We start from the raw sequence: 23,652 nt of genomic DNA, 5'->3' as shown, positions 1-23,652 counted from the left end.
GCTTTTCTATGATGCATGATTAAACAACATTAAAGCTCTTCATCTTAGAGAAAAATGACTGAGGTTGGACAGAATGAAGGTCTATAAAATCAGGAGTGAAATGAAGGTGAGGAAGAAATGTTGTCTTCCAAAACAAGAGCTTAAGGGGCTAAAAACAACACTGATAGAAACCACACTGAAGACATTAATGCCTAAGATATGACTAGACAGTGCGTGTCCCATTCCCATTCTTACAGTTTTTCTTATGCAATTGCCAGTGTCAGTGATAGGACACTACATGAGATGGCTCTTCAGTCTGACCTGGAATGGTCATTCTTACTAACTGAAAGTTTAATGCATTGCAAATTGCAGTGTAATACTGAATGCCTTCTTTGATCATAAGGACAAAAGTATAAAAGCATTATTTTATTCTGAGTGATGAATTTTTACAGTTTTGAAAAGGCAGTTTTATTACTCAACTTTCTCCACGAACAGCTGAAAACTACTTACTTTAGCAGGGTATCGAAACAGTTTCACAAATCCAAAATCATCTCCTGTGGCTAATACTTTACTATCACTAGTGAGGCATGAAGCAGTTACATCTGTGACTTCACCAATTATTGGCCAGATTCCTTCACAGCAAGAGCCCAAAACACTTGTCCACGATGCCCAGCCAATCTTTTCTACCTACAAAAACAAGCTGTTTGAGACAGAGCATGCTTCTTCCCAGGCAGTTTTCTTCCATATCTGATTTCAAGAAAAAGTCCTTGTACTGAAAGATAGGTCACATCTAAAAGATAATATTTTAACATATTAACCACTTATTTTCTGACTATTCAGGATTTCATTCGAGACCCTTAATTTTACCTCTATTAACTTCCAGTTCCAAAACCTCTAGAAATATTTAAAAAACTTTGACCTTACCTGCCCTTCCAAGCTAGAGAAATTTTTCAACACTGCCTTTCAATCTCATAGAAAATATTATTTGAAAATTATCCATTCTCCCTCTCTGCCCTATGACAATGCTCTATGTCTGAGAAAACAAATAAATATTATAGCTACAATATATTACACTTGCCTATGTATATTATATTGCATTGTTATGTAAAGATAGACATGAGGTCTTCCACAGCAAGGTTAGGGCTAAGTAATCTGCAACAGGTTTTCAGAGGTGTTTAGGTACCAAAAGAGGCATACAGAAGTCCAGTGAGATTTTCATGAGCGTGCAAGTCAGCCAAATGTCCATTACTTAAAAGAAGAGACAAATGGGATATCCCCGATATATTTTATCATTCTGGTTACATTATCTAATTGAACAGGCTGCAAAAAAGGATAAAGGACAGCAAATGCCTAAACAGAACCTTTTTCAACAGACCAGTTAAAATTATAGTTTTATACATCATTCCTTCTTATGTGGTATAGATGGTTGCATCATAACTCTAATTTGCAAACAAATTAAGAAGGCAGTCTATCTCCTCACCTCCAAACTAGGAATTATCTGTTTTTTCCCACGAGGAGCTTCAAAAAACAACTGCTCTTTAGCACCAGTGTTGACTTGCAAAAGCTTCCCTATAAAACATATTACAAATTGTATATTAACATTAAATAGAAGATTCCGTTGTACAAAGGGAAAAAAAAAAAGAAAAAAGGTTATTTTGAAATTTTTGTTGCTAACAGCATCACACAAATTATTTGCTTCCACTGGGAAAAGCTGCATACATAAACAGTGGATCTGGAAGTATGGGCTTCTGAAGATCTGAGTCCTTTGACCCCTTGCATTCACAGTCCCTCCTCCTCTCTCTGAAAACTGTAATAATGCATCACTTTTCTCTCCTGTTTATGGTTGTCCCATCAGACGGTAGACAAAACGTACTGGGTCTAGTTCAGAGCTTGTTTGTGACAACTAGCTGACCAGTGTGCATGTGCTCTTGGGATTGAGAAGCACATATGCTGCCTGGCCAATGGCTGCTTCCAAGCAGCTAACTTCTGCTTGCCTTTATACTACTTCTTCTCTGAGGGAAACTGTCATTAACATTTCTGTCCTCTTTCTGTTTTCAAAATTCTCAGAGGAAGCTAACTTATAACACTCTTTCAAATTAAATTGGACTGTTTCAAAACTGATTATGTAGAGGAATAAGAGCAGGAACTAATAGATTGCACAGTTGCACTGCCTTGGTTTTGTATGAAACAGGACTAAATTAATCACGTATTAAGACCCAGGAAGACAGGAAATCCAGTCTTTCTGCTATTTTTGACAACAAGGACACATGTTCCTGAGCTACACATGCAACTGCATTATGCACTACATTATTCAAGAAGTAGAAGTCAAACAATAAACACAGAAGATGTAAAAAGAAAAACACAAACCAATCTAGTGACAATCTATTTTACTTCAAATTGCACTTCTAAATACAGAAATAGTAGTAAAAATCATGTTTTTATATTTATTCAGATGCTGTGAGCATATTCATAAACTGAAGAAACAAATCTGTCAGTGATACCATAAATTCATACTGTTGATGTACAGTATTTAGTATGTAATGTAATCAATCTTCCAGAAGATTTTTAGAATGAATGCTACTTACCTCTTACATCCCAGTCCATGTGTGTGATATAGCTGGAGGCTCCCTTGCAGATTCCTACTCGTTTACTGCTCATTACATTGTAAATATCTACAAAGTTGTCACAGGATGCCACAGCTAAGTACTTTCCAGCTCCTAAAACACATCAGTAGAAACACAAGACATTTTCAAAAATTGTAGTGCTCTGTACATTAAACAGAAGTACATTCTGGAATTTAGCTATATGCAACTCAGATTTCTTTGAAATGAGCTTGCTGATTTATACATAGTCGCCAACAGACTAACGTTCATATCACATAATCAAAATCAGTATGAAATATACAACGATTAGATCATTACATCTTCAAACAATAAAAACCATTTGATGAAATTTTAAACATTTATTGCACTCGGAGAGTGGTAAGGCTTAAGTAACCAGAAGGTAATGTTGCATGAGAATTGGTATCAGTAATTTGCACTAAATGTCTCCTACAGAAGAGTATTTTCACTGAAGTAGTAGTATTAGTTTAGGCCATACATTTGAGTTCCTAAATAAGAGCTGTACTGTTTGAAAAAAACTAGCCTCACTGGGAGTGCTAAGCACTGTAGAGGAGAAAAAGAAGAAAAATGAAGACACCAGAACTTTCCGACACATGTGTATCAAGCATTCTCATTAGCTAACAGTAACCTCAGCGAAGAGCCAAACTTATGCAGCTCATGAAGTGGAACCCTAGGTACCTAGGGAGGCTGACAATGTTCATGATTTAAAATTGACTGTTGCATTCAGGAGAATATTATGAGCAAACCTATTCCAATAATCTAATCCTTAAGTGAGCAACATAGGACTTCATACCCAATATTTTTCAAAATGTTAATATTAGTCTTGCTGACTTATTTGTTACATGTAAAGGAGTACTACAAATCTCTACTTCTTTTATCTTTTAAAGGTTATAAAGATTGCTTGAACAACCTGGATATAAAAATCTTCATTTTAAATCACTTACCAGGAGAAAATCGGATCTCTGAAATAACATCTTTCCTGTGCTGGAAAGAGACTAGATCCTCCAGGGTATCTGCATTAACTATCAAAAAACTTCCATCGTTGAGACCAACAGCTAATGCTTTTCCATCAGGAGAAAAGCAGCAACATCTACCTCCTATGAGGAACACAGAAATGGCATTCAGGTACATTTACAGTGCATAATCCCACTTTTAGATTTATTTTTCTAGCAGTAAAGGAAAGCTATTCTTATAGTATAGCATCTAATGAAATTTTTTAGGTGCTGCCAAGATAATTTCCAAACTCTACATCTGTGATAGCACACAGAAGCTATTGGCAAATCAACAAGTACACAACCCCGGAATCTTAGATTTCATTTATTTGCATATTAATTGACATACATGCTACATTAGTAATACAGATTAATCACTATTGTCCATATATTTTTAATTTGCTCTCCTTCTTAGTATCTGGTGCCAGTTGTTTGCTACCATTTGGTCTGGTAAGGAGAACATAGCTGGAAACGATCTTCTGGACTCACAGAATCCAGTCATTTGCTATCATGGTCACTATGTCATACAATCATTTTAATAAACATGTCAAATTTCATTTGAGAAACAGTTTAATTTCCAGTCTAACTTTATTTATGGTCAGCTTATATAGATTTGTTTCCATGCCAGAATTTTCCACTAGTGTAAATACTTTTCCCTACTATTTGTTCCTCTGATTAACTTGTAGATAGTTCCTTTACTTAGCTGAGTCCACCACAAAACTTCTCATTCATTATCCTGTAGCTCCTCTTTCTCCATACTCAACTTTCAGTTTAATTTCATTTAGCTGTACGCAGATGAGAAGTGTACACCACAAATATCCCGATTAGTCTCTTGGAAATTACATGAATACTTCAATATGTCCTGGGAAAAATACCTCACTATCACACACAATTGTCATCCTGCAATCAGCTAGAACATCCTGAGACTTCTGCTCCTCAGTTACTCCTCAGCTACACAGACATTTTTCTTATAGTCATTGAGTCTTGCCTTTTTTAATTACCAAATATTATGTCATTTCCATTACTGCAGTCTGCAGAAGTATCCAGCTCTTTCTGTACAGTACACAGGTGCTTTTTAAGATCGCCAAAGCATCTCAAAATGTGTCTCATCAGCAAATTAAGTCATCACAGTCCTTATCTTTCTGCCAAAACTACTCTTAAAAATATTAAGAAATATCAGCTTTAAGATTTGAGCAGACTTCACCAATTTGCAATTTTCTTGTTTAATCCCTGCTTGTGCCAGCTGATGACTCTTCTTACATTAACTTTATCAATTCCAATCATCTTCAGCTAAGCTTCCTATAAGGTTTGGATCAAAATGCTTTACTGAATGCCAAACAGATAAAGCCTATTGTATTCCTTTGTCTAGCAAAGCATATATATCATTAAAAGCTTGTTAAGGCCAGCCTGGCCTAATCCTAAAAAAAGTCTCCTTATATGATGTTACTTACAACAGATTTTCCATCTGTCAAAACGGAATTTAGTTATATAGTATACAACAATTAAGAATTTTATGACTGTTCTCTTTCCTTGACATTCCAGATTCTTCTAATGTTCACAAAGAAGAGAAATTCAGTATTACTTCTAAGATTTCTTCTAATAATTTCTAGATTCGAAGTCTTCCACTGTTCAAAAAAGCTTGCAATACTGTAAGCAACATGGCAGATTTATGTAATTGGCTCAACTTTTCTTTTAAATTCACTGACTTAAATATGTTACAATTGCAAATAATCTTAAGAACAGTATTACATCGAAATCTTTCACACAGATTCATTAGCTTAAGGGCTACATAACCCATGAACATAGCATCAATAAAATAATTTGAGCAAAGAAAGGAATTTATTCAGTCTTGCTTTTGAAAGACTCATAATACTAGTAAGTGTCAACTGAATTCAGTTAAATATTTTTTCTTACTAAGCATCTTACCCTTCTTCAATTTGCGAACAGCTAACATACAATGGCTAGGAGATAAATCCCATATTCTTAAGGTTTTGTCATCACTTACAGTGGCACAAATAGGTAAATGAGGATGAGTAGCTAGACCCCAAACTTCCCCCTCCATGTGACCCTGAAAAGACACAATGAATCAGATGACTTTGTATTTTACATTGAAATATGAAATAATACATTTAAGGAAGTTAAAAAAAAAAAAACAAAACAAAACAAAAAAACAGAGAGAGAACATGCATATCTTTAGAAGATAATAAAGAAATATCAGAATAGAAACATAGGACACCTGAAGAAAAATTCACCCTGCTCTTACTTACAGTAACAGTGCAAATTATAGTAATTAGTACTAGAGAAAACTTTTCCCTAAGAAATAATCCTCACACACATTTATGTCAATGACATAGACAGTAGGATCGAGTGCACTCTTAGCAAGTTTGCAGATGACACGAAGCTGAGTGGTGCAGTTGATACACCTGCGGGATGGGATGCCATCCAGAGGGACCTGGACAAGCTTGAGAAGTGGGCCTGCGTGAACCTCATGAGGTTCAACAAGGCCAAGTGCAAGGTCCTGTGCCTGGGGCGGGGCAATCCCCAGTATCGATACGGGCTGGGGGATGAAGGGATTGAGAGCAGCCCTGAGGAGAAGTCTTGGAGGTACTGGTGGATGAAAAGCCAGCCATGAGCCAGCAATGTGCTCTCGCAGCCCAGAAAGCCAACAGGATGCTGGGCTGCATCAAAAGAAGTGTGGCCAGCAGGTCAAAGGAGGTGATTCTGCCCCTCTGCTCTGGTGAGACCCCACCTGGAGCACTGCATCCAGCTCTGGGGTTCTCAGTACAAAAAAAACCATGGACCTGTTGGAGCAGGTCCAGAGGAGGGCCACAAACAGAGGGACGGAGCACCTCTCCTATGAGGAAAGGCTGAGAGAGTTGGGTTGTTCAGCCTGGAGAAGAGAAGGATGCGGGGAGACCTTATAGAGGCCTTTCAGTACTAAAAAGGGGCCTATAAGAAAGACGGGAACAGACTTTTTAGTAGGGCCAATAGCAATAGGGCAAGGGGTAATGGTTTTAAACTAAAAGAGGGTAGATTCAGATTAGATATAAGGAAGAAGTTTTTTACAAAGAGGGTAGTGAAATACTGGAACGGGTTGCCCAGAGAGGTGGTAGATGCCCCATCCCTGGAAACATTCAAGGTCAGGCTGGACAGGGCTCTGAGCAACCTGATCTAGTTGAAGATGTCCCTGCTCACTGCAAGGGAGTTAGACTAGATGACCTTTAAGGGTCCCTTCCAACCCAAAGTATTCTAAGAGCCTATGATCTAGATTTTTTCTTTACCTTAGGTTCTAATATATTCTTCAAAAAATCTAGTTCTTTACATATTGCATTGGCCACTCAGAAGTGTGAATTAAAGATCCACAGATTTTTATTTAAGTATGAAAGAAATTCATATGATGATATGATGTAAAAAAATCTGTTTTGTAGTCAGGCTTAAGAAATGCAGTCTGTTTGGTATGGCAAAAAAAAAATGAAATGTTTTTTACATAATTACGAAGAAAATCTAAAAATAAACCTCAAGGAGATAACTTTTAAAAATAATTAGAGTAATCAGTACTTAGAAAAAGTTAATAAGGAATTTGGCAGAGGATCCACTGTTTCACACACTCTTTTTTTCTTTTTTTTTTTTTTTTTAAACCAGAAATATGATCTTGCTTTGTTTGAAAGGATGAGCTTGTTGAACAATGTAGTACACGAAATTCTGTGATGTGTTTTGCTCATTAAAGAGTCGTAACGGTCTAGCCTAGCATTAAAAATCTATGAAGTGATAGTAACTCGCTAACTTCACTAGTAATTAAAATGCTTGTTATTTCACAACAGTCTTTACTTGAGAAATAAAATGTGTTTTAATAAAAGTGTTTGTGGTATGAAATATTTGACTGATACTAAACATGTACCTGAACCAGCAGAGTTATTGGTCCACTTTTATCCACCTCCAATATTTCACCATTCTTTGTGCCCACTAAAATATGACCATGTCCTAAAGATATGGCACGTATAGAAGGATTATCTTCTAAGAGGAGACCTAGAACGTTAAAATTTTAGAAGACAGAAGATTCTCAAGTGTGCCTTAAAGAAGATTTTTCACATATATGCACATTACATTCTCATTGTAGAAAAAGATACTCAGTAGTAAACAAGTAAAAACATATTCCTGCATGGAAGAACTTACGTGTTTAGATTCATTTGGGAGTATTTAGCAATTACCCAACTGACACTAATCTGCCTTCTCAACCAAGTATCTCTGAAGTTTAATCAGCCTGACTCATTGGCAATCTTAGTGAAAAAATATGGATGTGAAGTATCGACTATACTACTACATTGTTAGCATTTATGGTACCATCAAATCTAGTTTTTTATTAAACAGATATGAGAATGAGATACTCTGTAGCAGAATGTTTTAGTTAATGGGTGTTTCCATTCATGATTTTTGATAAATCAAACCATATATATTAAAACACGGTAAACGTAATTTTAAGGCTGGGGCCAGGGGGTGGGGAGAGAAGAGGCTAGCCAGAATGTCAAACAGGGAAAACTGTAAATCAGCACTAAGATTAAGAATAAATGGAAGAAATAGGAATAACAGGAATGAAAATGTTCTTAAATAATTTAAAAAAATATATGCATTTACAGAAAATTAAGTCATAAAATGAATTAATACCTTATAAAACTAACAACAATTCTGAATTCCATTCTTTCTCCAAAACAAAAAAGATCAGACAAGATACTTCATTATTAGAAATATAATAGGCTTTTTGGTTGCCACTTTAAAAAAAAAAAAGAAATCACCTGGGTGGTAAGAGAATCAAGGTTAAATCAATTAATTCAGGCAGATAATAAGGTTAATATTATGATCTGCACCCACCAAATGTGCAAACACACACTACAACATACCATTCCCCTCTCAACAGAAAAATTATTTATTTAGAATCAATAAAGCTTTAAAAAAAATAACTTTTAGTGCTCGTTGTGTCAAATGTGGATTTCCTCCTACTTGGGAAAGCGATTCCACAGAAAGAGTTTTCTAAAGAAAGTATTTTAAATGGAATAAAAAAATAGGATAAAGTCTGTGTTACCTTTAGACCCAGGGGCCAAAGCAGCCCTTTTGATGGCATAGGTTTTGAGACAACGTTCAAAGGTATCGTCCCAGAGAGCTACTACCCCATCCTTTCCTCCAGTGACAAATCCCTGGGCGGGGTGGGGGGGAAAGGGGGAAATCACAAGTTATAATCAATTATTATCTTTCCTTAATTTTTCAGTGATTTCTACCAATGGATTCTGAAAATGGATTATATACAACACTGTAATGCACAGAACTACAGATGTTAGAGATGAAAAGATCAGGAGCAACAAAATGATTGAATTCTTCTCCTGACGAAGGCAGCACAGTTCTGTACAGTCCACGTACACAGGCTGGATGTAAAATTTCTAACCGATAAGCTCCTACTATACTAGAAAAATAATTTAACTGACATACTGAAATGTTTTTCTTGATATTTAGCCTCAGTATCCCTTTGGCATTTCACCTCATTATTCCAAGCCAAACTTAGTACCACTCACAAAACTTTGATTAGTGCTTAAATTGTTCAAATATATGCATATTTGTGCCATTCTGTCTTCAAAAATTTTTTACAGCTGTTTAATGAAGCAACAGGTATACTTAATACTGAAATCATTAGTACTTTCTTTTGGAGAACTTAGTTCTTGCAATATGAATAACATATGCTTTGTCCAAAGCTACTATAATGAAACTCAAATATTAGAAGGTGGAATAACTTGGTCTAACCTAGAAAAACACAAACATATACATAACTTCAAACATACAAGTAATCTAACTGGAACATCAGTTCTTATTTAAGCACATGCTTAAAGGCTTTCCTGAGTCAGAAGAAGTTGAGAATCAGGAAAGAGTTCTTAAGAGATCTACAGATTGAATGCTTCTACTAGTAAGATGGTAATTACAGCACAAAACAGTAAGTATGATCATCTTCCTCTCTCACAAGCTCACATATTCCATCAGACTTACAGATGCTTAAATCAAAAAGTACTTTTACTTATTATAAGTTACTATTATTTCTTTAGTAAGAGGTCATGAAAATTACCGAAAAAGATGTCACTGGACCACAAGGGTTCGAGAAACACCATGCTACATAACAAGAATTAGAGACATGCATAAAACACTATTTTGAATCTGGACCTCGCAAGGCTTTTCTGTAATGGAAATAAAGCCATGGATTCCTCAGTTTGGGAAAGGCCTAACTTAATAGACTTTTTTGTCCAGACACCAAAAAACAACGAGCAGTTTATTTACTTTTTCCAATGCGTGCATGCTGAACACAGGACCATCATGTGCTTTGACAGTTTTTATGAGAAACACATCTCTCCAAATACACACATCCCCCGTGGAAGTTCCAGAGAATGCCATCTCTTCAGTCCAGCCATATACGGCACACATCATTGTATCAGTTCTTCCCAATGCACCTATGCAGCCCTTTCTCCCAATTAGTCCTCCGCCTGGTTCAAACCAAAAACAAGTCATCAGATGTTTGCTTAGAATTATTTTCCAAAAACTATACAACCTTACCCAGAGCAACAAGTCCTTTTCTTCTGGTTCACCCATGCTCCCCAAAAAACTGAGCCTGAGAAGAGTTTTCACAAAATGAAAGTTTTCTACTATTTGGCATCTTTCAAGAAAAAAAACTAACTTACTTTTAACTTACTACTTGAATCTGGATTTGAATATGTACACATACCCACATAGACATGCAAAGAGAAAGTGCATTTGTAAACTCGCATCTAAACAAAAAACTTAACATCTACCACACAGTTCATAGAAATTCCTAATGAAATTAACTTGAAAGAAAAAAAAAGTTTAAATCTTGACATCCCTTCCTTTTCAGTGAGAGGATTTCTAATTTTATTTTACAGGTTTGCTATATGGGCCTCTGGATAATAGAAATGTTACAGCTATATAAATTTTAAAATTCTTTAAAATACCATATCTAGAATCATTTGACAGGTATAACACATACTAACTTCTAGGTAGAAAGTCAGATTTACAATTTTCACAATCCTCAGAGAAACTTCATGTGGTAGAACACAAAAGTCCCTCAGGATCTGACACTTCATACTGTTCTCATCCTTACAGAGGCAAGGTCTCTGAACCTCTCTGCTACCACTTGGCACTGATGAAAATTTAGTCCAAAGCATATACTTTGGTGTCACTTCTCACATCGAGTGCACCTGCTTTAGTGCAGATTGCAGACACCTGGCATTTGTTAAGGTGCACTGATACTCTGCTCCTCACATTAACACTGCTAAGTGTGTTTCACGGTGACTGCCTTGCCAGTGTGCCACTGCAGTTTCGCACAGATGGGCTGTGGCATTAGAGAAATTTGATTCCTGCGGACTGAGCAATGCCAGAGAGAAAAGGAGCATTTTAAACAATTTCACTTCTTTATTCAAAATCACCATCTCCAGGGTTTTATCATAGTTAAGATCTCTTTCTACAGAATTTACAGTAATTCATTCAGTAAATATTCTGACACACTTTGTTCTTTCTATAGATAGCAAGCACAACTGTTAAAATTAATAATTTATACGGACTTCAACAGCATGCTCTCAGGCAATCTTGATTAATTTCTGTTGGAGCCACAACTGAGAAAACTAGTGTCATTTTTTTCGTCACAGACTTTCTCGCCACAACTAATCTTTATCGGGGACTCATGTGAGTTGATGTGCATGAATTCTGCATTAATAATTAGAACATTCTTAGCAGTCTTCTGTAGCACATACGTCTTTATATATGTTTGAGGTTTGAAACAACGAAGTTCACACTAATATCAGGGAATGGATTTTTCACTCTTCAAAATTTTTCAAGCAGATAAAGCAAGCTGCTTTATCCGCGTTTTTAATTGTCAAGTTCAACAGAGGTATCTAAACAAACAGGTCTCAACTGGCACATGTATCCTCTTCAAGTACTTTGTCTGAATTTTTGTATGTGGATTTTTATAACCTTAAATGTATTTATATTTTTGCCTCTCTATAACATAAATGTCCTAAAGGTCCTTCTTCCAAAAACTCTTCTATGATTTTAGAGCAGCTCTGTAACATTTTCAGATGGGCTATATTATTATTAGATACAAAAACAGACAGGAGGAAATCCAGGGTCCTTTCTGCTTGCATAGCTCTAGTTACATGGCAAACTGATCTTAAAAAGAATTCCCACTACTGCCATAATGCCAATTAATGTTATTTCTACTAGGGCAAAGTTAACTTAGAGAGATACACAGAGAAAACGTTTGCCTTTAATGCATGAAACATCCTATAAGAGATGCAATATTTATATGTTAAGTAAAAGAAAATGCTGTAATTCTGAAAAGTTTCCTTACCTGCTCTACGCCAGAATTTCATGTGTTTAATTCCAACTGTAATCAATTTATCAGGCATATAAGGATTAATCTTAACAACAAAAATCTTATCCTTGCTTCCCCTGAAATGCAAAGCAAAATATTTTAAATAAAAATATAACTATTAATATTTTAAAATAGGTTTTGGTTTGGGGGTTTTTTGCTAATGTATACCTTCGCTATCTTGTGAACATTTACTTCCAAATCATTAAACAAAACTTATTATGAGGAGGAAAAAGCCAAAGAACTAAACATACTGAGTCCTGTTCTGTTTTCATTGCCCTTCAGTTTCCAAAGCCGGTGAGTAATGACGTTACTTCAGAATTCCACTAGGTGGCATTTTCTTCGCAAAAGGATATATACTTGCATTAAGTTTAGGTATATGATATTGAGACCTCTGGCAGCTCATAATGAAACTTAAAGGTGTAAAGTTGTAAATCTTATTTAGAAGTTTCTTATTTTGAAAATAAAATTGCCATTCTCATCCACCTCTTAATTGATTTTTCTGTTTTTCTTGTTAGAGTAAAACAGATGCTGCTATATAGATTTTTAAATGGAAATTTTAGTTGTTTCTAAAAACATTAAAACCTGTTGTGTGTTCTAGATTTCTTACTATGCTTCTATAAAGCCAATGCCTTGCTTCAGTCATATAGTTTGAAAAACCGCTTTCAACTATGTTTGCTATCTATGCAAGGAAAGAAATGTTTACTAGTAGCTTTTTTTTCTTTAAAATGCAGAAGAGCCTCTAATCCCTAAATTTTGCCCCCTGTTCAAGAGTGGCAATAATCTTTTACCTTCTGTCATTGTCAGACCACTAAATGAACTAGTAGCAAAAAGCATGAACCAGTTTCTTTCCAAACTCACACTGTAATCTTCAAAGTATAGATGCTGCTCTCAAAAACTCTATTCAATTCCTCTGAGTAGGTAGGAGGAAAAACACTCCAGAAACTAAATCCAGTATAAACTGGTTAAAGTTTGATTAAAAAAGAAGAATTAAGTGAGATTGCTGGGTTCAGAGAGTAGGGGGATTTTAAAAAAAAAAAAAAAAATTAATGTGAAAGGCCCAAACCAGTGTCTTCGGAGAAGCCAGGCTAACTGGGCTTCTGACAAGTAACTGGGAAAGGAGTACTCTTCTTTACCTACATCACCTATTCAGTGGATAAGAAACTCAGAGCGTGCTTAAAAAGAAACTGAGAGTAAATATCATTGAAGAGCAATAATGAACTTAATGGATAAAAAGGAAGCTGATGCTTTTAAAATTGTATCTGCAGAGAATAATAAATCCCTTTCAAACTTACCTAGAACAATATTTAGAGTATACGTACTGAATTCAGACAGAATGGGGAAAAACCCACTCACATTACTGCTCTATTTAAAGCTATAGATCCTTGGAAACAACGAAGTCAAAAGGTTTCAAAAACATTACTCAGCATTAGAAATAAGATTCTATCTAGTAGTTTAAAACTCTATTTAATAAACATATATGAAATAATCTGTGCAGAGTCAAAGAAACTTCCAAAATATTTAACCTTTGGAGGTTATTTAGTCCAACTTTCTGTTCAAAGCAGAGCTAACTTCAAAGTTAGATCAGGCTGCTCAGGACCCAGAAAGGAAAAGGAAAGAACCCTGAAGAAAAGAAAATTGAGCAAAACAACTGCGAACTACTGTCCCAAGAAAGACGTGGCCTCTGATGAAAAAGATCTGAAAAGCAGATTCTGTTGGGAGGGCCAACAGAAGCGCATGGATTGAGTTTTAAAGAAATTATTTCAGAACACATCAAATAAACATAAATAAACTTTATCTTCTATGTCTTCTTTCTCCACCAGTTGAGCTGTCACTGTAATAGTTCTTGTTGACTCTATCAGAGCTTCAGTTTTTTCTTCCAAAGAAAGTTTTAAGGCTGTGCTAAATGTTATCGCCTGCATCACTGATGTGACAGAAACTGCTAATTTATTAGAGAACTGTTATTCTTTAATGAATATATTTTGCTTACTGGCATTTGAGAGTAAATCTAGGCACAAATTTTAAAACAAAGTTAAATTCCTACCTTACTGCTGAAAGCTTTTCTCCTTTCTTCCAATCCCAGAGTACAATAGTGTGATTGTCATCTATTCCAACAGAAGCCAATCGTTTCCCATCCGCTAGAAAAATAAATTTATGATTAAGAGAGTAGACAGATAACATTATGTTGCAATAATAAGAAACCATATTAAACAATATTATAACTTCACAAATATTATAAGAAGAATGTACAAATAGGTAAATAATCGTATGACATGTGCTTAGGGGCACGTCTGTCATCTGTTTGCTTTTAAACTTGAGTGGTCAGCTGGATGGAGTTTAGGACTTTAAGTTACCCGTCTAAAAATTGCACTTAGATCCTCTGTGTTTGTAGCAAATCCTTTGTTCAAATAGTTGCTGATGCAGTTGCACAAAAACCTTCATCAGAGGTTGCACTGTGAGAATTTTCTTTTCACTCTGAAAATCCCTGTTCATTTCTAAACAGGAAAGCATTGAAGCAACACCATGAAGTTTATGAAATATCCTTAAACTTAGTAATAGCGTGAAGTCTTTGAGAAGCTCTGACACGTATTGCACATTAACCTCCAAGAAAGAAGTTATTTGTGCTCACTCGTGATCAATGACTTTCTGACATGTATCCATCTTTGAAATTGCCATGCCAGAATTTGGGAAATGAGATTCACATCTTGAAAAAGGAGAACCAAAGAAGGGTAAGAAGCATCAAAGACCCCAAACTACTCATCTTTGTGATCACACATCTTCACTGTGAGGTTAGAGATGCTATCTAGTAAATCCAAATGATTAAAGAATAAATAGAAGACAGTGGAGAAGAGGAAATTTAACATTGGTACAGGAATTCAATGTATGGGGTGCAAAAATCTCACAAGATTTAACTGACAGTCTCTTATGTTAGTATAAGGTGGAAAGAAAGGCTGGGTTTCTGCCCAGAACTCCATAACTGGACTTCCTGAATTTATCAGTGTGCTACCCAATTGGCTTGCAGGATTTAATTAAAAAAAAAAAAAAAAAAAAAAAAAGTGCACAACCTGATGAGGTTGCTCAAAAATTTGCTTATACAGTTGTAATGCAGACACAACAGTCAAGATCTGTGCACCTGCCTCATACAACCAAAGAAATTCCTGATGTGCAAGACTCCACAGGAGCTCCTTTTAATGAATGATCACTTTAAGACAGCCTCTCTCATCTGACATTGATCACTAGAGAATATTTTTAATACAAAATCTTCAGTGTAAAGGAATTCCCAATTTCTCATTAGAACTGATTAGCTTGTACTTTCATACAGAAAAGGAAAACTGTATATAAATAAATAAATAAATAAATAAATACTTATTACCTGAAAAATCAACAGCACAAACACCGTACTGGTGATAGCCCTTTAATACTGAGAGTGGTTTTATTGTTTCTGTATCCCAAATGTGTATTGAGGAATCTCGACCAACCTGAAAGTATACATATTTATAACCTTTTTTTTTTTTTCATTTCTCAGTTACTTCACATGGTTGTTTAGAAGTATAATATTGACAAATACTTTAAAAAGTATTTGAAAAAATTTACAGTGATAAAATTTTCCTAGTATTACTTCTGTCTGGCTAGCAGTATATTTATTCCTTCTCCTGCTTTACAAATTCCACTCCCCAGCTGGCTTTCTTCCCTCCAAAGAACTTGGGCACATTAATCACAAGTAACTACAGTTCTCTCAGGGGGGTGGGGAGGAAGCCCTTCATTGATTGCACTGTGGCATATTTGTTCCATCAATTCTCTATCAATCATTCCCTGCCTAAAAATAAAAGGTTATTTTTATTGCTAGTATGTAAGCTACTCTATGTTTGAGAAATCAAGGTGACTTCTGTTGCCTTCTGGTGTCATTACAAGTGTCTAGAAGTCACATTCTAATGCATTGATACCTGTGGAGTGTTCTCCAGTAGAATGACACTAATGCAGGTAAGTAGAACTTGGTAAGAAATGGAATATAGCTTATTCTTTTCAACTGTGTACAAGCATTATTAGTCAATATTTACAAGATTATTTCCTATTCCAAAGGTTTTGCACCTCAGTACACAAAACAGGGCTGCAAAACCAGAAGAACACTCCCCTGTGTTTAAGACCAGGGGCAGGACTCAAGAAAACTAGGATCTATTTCTGGTTTTGTGACAAACTTAGTATGCGATGTTTGCAAAGCTTTTCGTAATGTCCACTATCAGGAAAATCTGAACCAGTGTTGCGTGGGGAATTTGATTACTGCATTACCTAATTTCTGCAGGTAATGTAGTATACAACAACATATAATGTGTATATATAAAACAGCATATAATGGAGTCTATCTTTCTATTGATAGCATAAGGTACTTTAAAATACAGTAAATCCAGGCACATTTTTATTCATAGTCTTTACTACTCCAAAATTAAATAGAATCAATTTTCACACTTAGGGCTTTAATGTCTAAACTGACCTGCAAATTTATGTTACTCTCAAAAATTTTTAAACAAATTACGGGCATTATAAGCAAAGGTTTATTTCTATTAAAAATTTCAGTTCACATGTTCTCCAATTTATATAATAATAATAATTTAAAAACCCTGAAACATCAAATCAAACCTTCAAGACCTGGTGTATAAACATTTATGGGAAGAAATGTTTGTCAGAAAGCATGAGTGAAAAACAATTACCTAAAATTACTGCCTCGTGAAAGATAAAATAAACCATTATAAATACTTTAGCAACATACATACCTGTGTTGCACGTACAAATAGCAAATAGTTTGGCTATAGGCGATAACCAAAAACATAATGCATGGAACTGAAATGCCAGAATGTAATAATGACTGCTAACTTCATGTTATGTAATAATACATGAATGTAATAATAACATAGCTAACTTCACAACTAAGATACTAAAAAACTGTATTTGAATTGCACATTTCCTCCACTTGTTATCATGAAGAAGCAACATAATGCTGAATAAAAAATATGAATCTATTCTTAAATAAAAGAGGTACAAAAAAACCTATCAATTAAAGACTTATCAGAATTAATATAAAGAACTGCAAAAAACACTTCTGTTGCAGTTTTTTTACATGATTCCATCTGCAACAGAAATGCAGTCCTTCACCTGAAAAAATGTAGACTGGACTTCCTTCCTCCAAAATAGGCTTTTCTAAATTCAGTAGTAAGAACTTCAGATTCTTACTGCAGATAAACACGCATCCTACCTGGCCTGTTGCCACATAGTCCTTCAAGGGATGAATAGCAAGGCAAAGAATGTCATCATCATGACCTAGATAAAAGCGTTGTATGTTCTGCTGTCGATTGTACACCACTCCCACTGCTGCAACATGGTATACAATTTCACCCGTCTGAGTGTAAAATAAATTGCTTCGACAGTCGTAACCTCTGTAACTGATTAAAGAAAAAGAGTTTGTTCATCAAGGCCATAACCATATATACTGAAACTTTGAGATAGAATTATGCAAGATGCATTTCGCACATATGAAAACTCAGATTACTTACCAATTACTGTTTTGGTGTTTTAGCATTATGTACATATTTTCCCAAAGGAACACCAATTTATCAATTTAATTTACTATTCAGACATCAGAACTACTAGTATTAGTATGAAAGTGGATGCTATTTAATAGTTATTCTCCACAACTAGTTTAGAAGAGGAAATAATAGCTAGCAATTTTTCCAGACCACATGGAGAATTCATAGAATCAGAGAATCGTTTAGGTTGGAAGAGACCTTTAAGATCATCAAGTCCAACCGTTAGCCTAGCACTGCCAAGTCCACCACTCAACCATGTCCCTAAGCACCACATCTACACGTCTTTTAAATACCTACAGGGATGGGAACTCAACCACTTCCCTGGGCAGCCTGTTCCAGTGCCTGGTTACCCTTTCGGTGAAGACTGTAATTTGGAATATGCATTCTCCAAAAACCCACAACATCTAAGAAAGCTTGTGTTTCCTTTTTGCTGGTTGGTGGAGACATGGCTGTTACTTTGTTGACTGTTATGACAGATGGAGCCCAAAGTCATAGACTAAATGAACTCAACTGACATTTTATAGGGAAGGCCCATAGATTAAGGCAATGATATCTCTGCATGTATATATCAAAAGACAGGAAAGGTGGTGGTGATTAACTGGAATGTATTGGAAAGCATGGGACCTGGGCATAACGTAGATGGTATAGAATAAGGGGTGGATATTGTCCTGGTTTCAGCTGGGATAGAGTTAATTTTTTTTTTCCTAGTAGCTGGCATAGTGCTGTGTTTTGGATTTAGCATGAGAATAACACTGGTAACACACTGATGTTTTAGTTGTTGCTAAGTAGTGCTTACACCAGTCAAGGATTTTCAGCTTCTCATGCCCTGACAGCGAGAAGCCGGGAGGGGTCACAGCCAGGACAGCTGACCCAGACTGGCCAAAGGGCTATGCCATACCGTATGACGTCATGCTCAGCATATAAACTGGGGGGAGCCGGCTGGGGGCAGACTGCTCCTTGGGAACTGGCTGGGCACTGGCTGGCAAGTGGTGAGCAACTGCGTTGTGCATCACTTATTTTGTATATTCTTTTATCATCATCATTATTTTTTTTTCTCCCCTTCCTTTTCTGTCCTATTAAACTGTCTTTATATCAAGCCATGAATTTTACTTTTTTTTTTTTTCCTGATTCTCTCCCCCATCCCACTGCTGGCGGCGGGGAGGAGGGCAGAGTGAGCAAACAGCTGTGTGGTGTTCAGCTGTCTGCCGGTTAAACCACAACACACAGATATCATAAAATTGAAAGTTGCTGGAAACTTGCTAACAGAAAACAAATGCATAAATTTTCTTCCAGATCAGTTTCTTTTTTGAAGGAAAACCTGTCTCCTTTCTGTACTGATACAGCAACTGGCATGAGTAGGCCAATTCCCAACTGAAATCTGTATGCACTATCGCAGTATACACATTTCTTCCTAGGTGTGATTAAGATTCAGTACTGCATAAAAACCAAAGGTGGCGTTTTCAAAAAGGCTAGGGTCCTACTTTCAGAAGTAATTTAAAAGGCTCAGAAACGTAAAAAACATTAAACAAACGAGCAAGTCTTAAATTAGTGTTTTTAATAGTGCTATCCTTGGCAGTCAATGGAGATAACATTTAAAAATGCATAACTTAAATTAATTCCTTTCTTTCTTCTGAGATAAACAACACTCCATATACTCCTGACACATCCTGTTTCTATGCTATTAATTCCCCAGATAACCTCTTTCTGTTCCTTCTTCTGTTGTTCCAGATCTTCACTAAATCAACTTCTAAATTATTTTACAAAGATGCAGGTAAAATCTGGTTACATTTCTAAATATACAGTTAAATTTACAGGAAGGGAATGACACTTGAATGTGTTTGAATTGGCCATGAATTATCTTTATTTTGGGATCATGAGGCTCTACCTAAGTATTTTTGCACCCAACTTCTATATGAACTAGTTGAAAAAAAGCCCTGAAGATAATCAGCAAGTCATTCTTGGCAAACAAAATAACTAAACTTTCACCATCAGCAACTGCAAACTAACAGAAATATCTAATGTCTATGTTATACCTCCCATAATATTAATTTCTTTGCTTAATTAAAAGCATGTATCATCAGAACAAATTACATTATTTTTAAGAAAACAAACACAGGATGTTTTTGCAATTGTGCAGGTCTTTAAATTATCACATAAGACAAAGAAGCATCTGTACACATACCAATAAGTGTCATACACAAAACGAATGGGATAGCATTAAGACAATTACTGCATATGAGACACTTAGAAGGTTTAAATGACACAAATTGTGCAGTCCAGGTAGAAAAGGCTTTCATAAAATTATATATAGCTTTCCTTGTGTACATGGTGCAACCATATGCACTGGTCAAGTAATGAATCTTTAAGGCAACTTAAGACCAACTTCAGCTTAATTAATACTATTCTGAAAACTCCAGCTATGGATCCATGTTCACAAATACCAGACCTACGCATTACTGGAAAACGTCACAGCACATATCTGAAGCAGGTTTGAATACGCTGTATTTCTGTTGGCTCAGCTACACTACACACAATGGCACTTATGTCAGATCATATGTGATTAGAGAAAAATTGCTTAAAAACTTTGTGAGATGATTTTAACAGACCAGCAGATGGTCCAGGTCCATTCCTCCCCAGATGCAGAACGCTGCATTTCCCCTTTTTGAAGTTCATGAGATTCCTCCCTGCCCAGTTCTCTAGCCTGTCCAGGTGCCTCTCGATGGCAGCACAACCATCTGCTGTACCAGCACTCCTCCCAGTTTTGTATTTCTGCGATACTGTGAAGTCTGAAGCTGGTTTCATTAGATCACGAACAAGCAAAGTGAACTTCTTAAACCAGCAAAAACTGTGATAGCACAGAAGTAAAAGCTTTTAAATAAGTCTCCCTCCAACCCACTGTTTAGATAGGTACTCACAGGCAGGTTCTTAACTTCGGGTTTGGTCCCAGTCCAGCAACTTTTCAGTGTCTCCTGAGTTACTGTCCCTTTAAGGTCTCTAGAAAAATCTCTCTCTTTCCATCAGGTCTGAGGCTCAGCTATGTATCTGCTCCCTGCTCTTCTTGAAGTGACCAACAATTTCGATTCACGATACAGGTGTAAACTCTGCAGTCATGCCCTGCTCTCCCTCCACCCATATCCTTCACTAACAACTTCTCCCAGCAGCAACATGTGCGGATGTTCTGCAGCTGATTTCTGCCTGACCCAAAGTGCTGTGTGCTTGCCCTGCCTGGATGCACCCTTCTTTGATGTCCAGCCACTAGTTTTTAAAGGGACATAATATACAATAACCTACAGTAACTATCAAGAAAGAAAACAAAAATAACCTATCACAGTATGCAACATCAACAGTGTAAGGACATGACAATGTTCAGCGAGGGGCAAGGATTATAAAAGCAGGCACAGTGCCAAAGAAGATATCTGTGCCTATTGTTGCTCAGACACCATTTTCCTGTGCTTCACTCTGCACTATGCTCTGTTAAAAGTACTGGATTTCCCTTGCAAGCACAGAATAATAAAAAAATGCTGAATATGCACCCTAAATGAGAATATTTTAAAAAGCAGCTACAAAAATATGTATGCTGAAAGAAATAATGCTTTACAAATACTGGACATTGAGCAATTTCTTACAAGCTTAATAATCACCTATAAAAATAAAAAGCATTAAGACAGCAAAAGGGTCTCAGATCCTTCTACCTGCAACCCAGAAATGCAGAATTTTCCCAGCTCTTGTCATAACAATTACCTACATACCCTAAGTTAAGTATAGTGAAACTGAGTACGTTAATATTATACATCACAGGACTACCCAAAACATCCAAAATGTATCTAGGATGCAGGAAAATAGTTCTTATTACTCATATCTAGAACTTTTTATGATCAATTATAAAAAAAAAAAAAAAGGTGTACAATCAGTTGTTTACAATTAAAATAAAACAAACAAACACATTTTGTAACCCAGTTAAACACATCTGGTCTTTCCCACATGCCAGTTTGCTAAGTCCCGGACTATACAGGTACTTTTCACCAGAAGGATAAACTGAAGGACTTAGATAGCCCAAGCAGAGATAAAAAGAAGCATGTTTCAGTGCAGAAGATCATTCCCTGAGAATATGCTACACAGTTCCAAAATACTTATATCTACATATTATTAAACTAATTTAGAACCGAGATTATTAGCTAATATCAGAAAAGGCACGAAGAGAAACAATTTCCTCACATGCAGAAAACAAACCACAGAAGTAATTTACAAGGCATCTTGATTAGCAACTAGAAATTAATAAATTAAAGCAAGCTTTGCATCATAGTTATTGGATGATATATAACAAGGCACGACAAACGTAACACTGCATTCTGCAGTAGTTAGTGTTTGTAAGTGGTCTTCAGCAACGGCTAATCAAACCATCAATCCAGGACTGATTCAAGATAACATGACAGGAACTTTCAGAAGAAAAGACAGCTACCTCAATGCTATGTAGGAAAAAAGTTTTGCCATTACCAAGGTCATGAAGAGCAGGGACTGGATTCAGTTTGAGATTAAGACATGTAAATGTAGGTGTTCACAGGTGTGTTAGATAGATTAACATTATATTTTAACGAACAGTGTTCCAGTCAATACAGTCAATGGTACCTGCAGGGCTACTCAGCTGACCAACCAGTCAGCATTTCATTTTACCTGAGCCAAATCACTCCTTATGCTCCGCTGACTACTGACTGGACCTCCATTGACTGTGACGGAAGTTTAGGTACATACATAAAACCACCTACTTTTAGGCACGCAACTGTAAATTCTTTAACCTGAAACTGGATCCTACCCATAGTTGCACGTTATACATCTATAGCCAACTAAGGAGCAACTTCATAAGTAGTGTCCTCTCTGGGAAAAGAGTCAATGTCCATAGTTTGTCTGATGCTGTGTTCCAAAATCTGTATGTTACTCTTCAAAGTATATATGGGAAATTCTCAAACGTAGTGCAACGCCCCCCTCCAAAAAATCTCCAGAAGAACCAAATGTCAAAATAAACATGGCTGAGGTCAGAGTCTTTAGCACAAAGGCAGAGATATCAAGGGAAAAACAAACAAACAAAAACCAACAACAAAAAAAACCCAAACAAAAACCCAAAACCTTTTTCATAGCAACAGTGTTTTCTCATCAGGACCCACTCATAGCCTACTCCCTTCAGATGCTATTTGTAGGTATTTGCAGCCCTCTGGTTGGAATCCATGCAAGGTGTCATAAGACTCATTTAAGAGCATGAGAAACCCCATATCATCTTGAAACCGTAACCAAATTTCATCTTATGACAAGGTCAGTTCAATGAATATCCTGAAACTCAAACTATATTTTGCTTAAATCCTTTGAATATTAAAAAAAAAATAAAAAATATTAAAAAAAAAAAATCATTCTTGTGAGATCAGCAGCATAGCTTTGAGAGAATACAGGACATAAGTATTATATTTGCATCTTTATTTCCTGCCAGCAAAAATAAAGTATTATAAGCATTGAGTCTGAGAAAGGGGTTCCTCTGAATATCTCAAAAGTTGTATCCTTTTTATGTTTCTGAACCACCACCACTGTCAAAGACATGGCAGAAAGAAAATACAGGAATAGTCAAAAAGGACAAACTAGTACACCACTTTAATAACATGTTTCTGATCATGATGGCATCAGATCTCTTAGAGAAAGATGCACTTAAAGATTAACCTGTTAATAGAAGTTGCTTTCTCACCCGTATTAGTCAGTGGCTGGCTCACATACTCAGCATTATTGTTTTTATCCCCTTCCAAAACAGGAAGTAACAGAGGTTCAAAAGATTTCTTACAGGATATGAAGAGGTTTTTAAAAGTTCATCTTTCAAGGCAGTTGACAAATTCAAAACACAAAACCAACGTGCTCAAAAGCAAAGAAAGGAAAAAGAGCTTCCTATTCCCCTACTTCAAAAAAGCACCACTTTTTACACTTTCAAGGAACATCCAAGACATTTCCATTGCAGCTAAAGAAAGATGAAGCAAAGCAGACTTCCTGAATCAGAGAATATGCCTATTACTCACTTGGATGTGGGTCACTTTAAA

General features: G+C 36.0%; 1 protein-coding gene across 2 annotated transcripts in view; it reads right to left on the bottom strand.

Moving 5' to 3' along the window:
• Positions 1 to 23,652, bottom strand: part of EML5 (EMAP like 5) — a gene marked incomplete at its 5' end in the record, with an annotated part of 113,706 nt that overhangs the window by 38,368 nt on the left and 51,686 nt on the right. For both annotated transcript variants that reach the window (XM_082317232.1, XM_082317233.1), the window contains 12 exons: positions 490 to 666; positions 1,460 to 1,548; positions 2,565 to 2,696; positions 3,545 to 3,697; positions 5,519 to 5,660; positions 7,491 to 7,618; positions 8,670 to 8,781; positions 9,905 to 10,107; positions 11,985 to 12,085; positions 14,050 to 14,143; positions 15,379 to 15,484; positions 17,254 to 17,440. In XM_082317232.1, coding sequence (XP_082173358.1) covers positions 490 to 666; positions 1,460 to 1,548; positions 2,565 to 2,696; positions 3,545 to 3,697; positions 5,519 to 5,660; positions 7,491 to 7,618; positions 8,670 to 8,781; positions 9,905 to 10,107; positions 11,985 to 12,085; positions 14,050 to 14,143; positions 15,379 to 15,484; positions 17,254 to 17,440 — 1,624 coding nt within the window. The remainder of the gene's footprint in view (positions 1 to 489; positions 667 to 1,459; positions 1,549 to 2,564; positions 2,697 to 3,544; positions 3,698 to 5,518; positions 5,661 to 7,490; positions 7,619 to 8,669; positions 8,782 to 9,904; positions 10,108 to 11,984; positions 12,086 to 14,049; positions 14,144 to 15,378; positions 15,485 to 17,253; positions 17,441 to 23,652) is intronic.

Source organism: Platalea leucorodia, assembly GCF_965183815.1.
Source record: "Platalea leucorodia genome assembly, chromosome: 7".
NCBI classification, from domain to species: Eukaryota; Metazoa; Chordata; class Aves; order Pelecaniformes; family Threskiornithidae; genus Platalea; species Platalea leucorodia.
The sequence above is the reverse complement of the archived record's forward strand: the minus strand, read 5'-3'. Positions and strand labels throughout refer to the sequence as shown.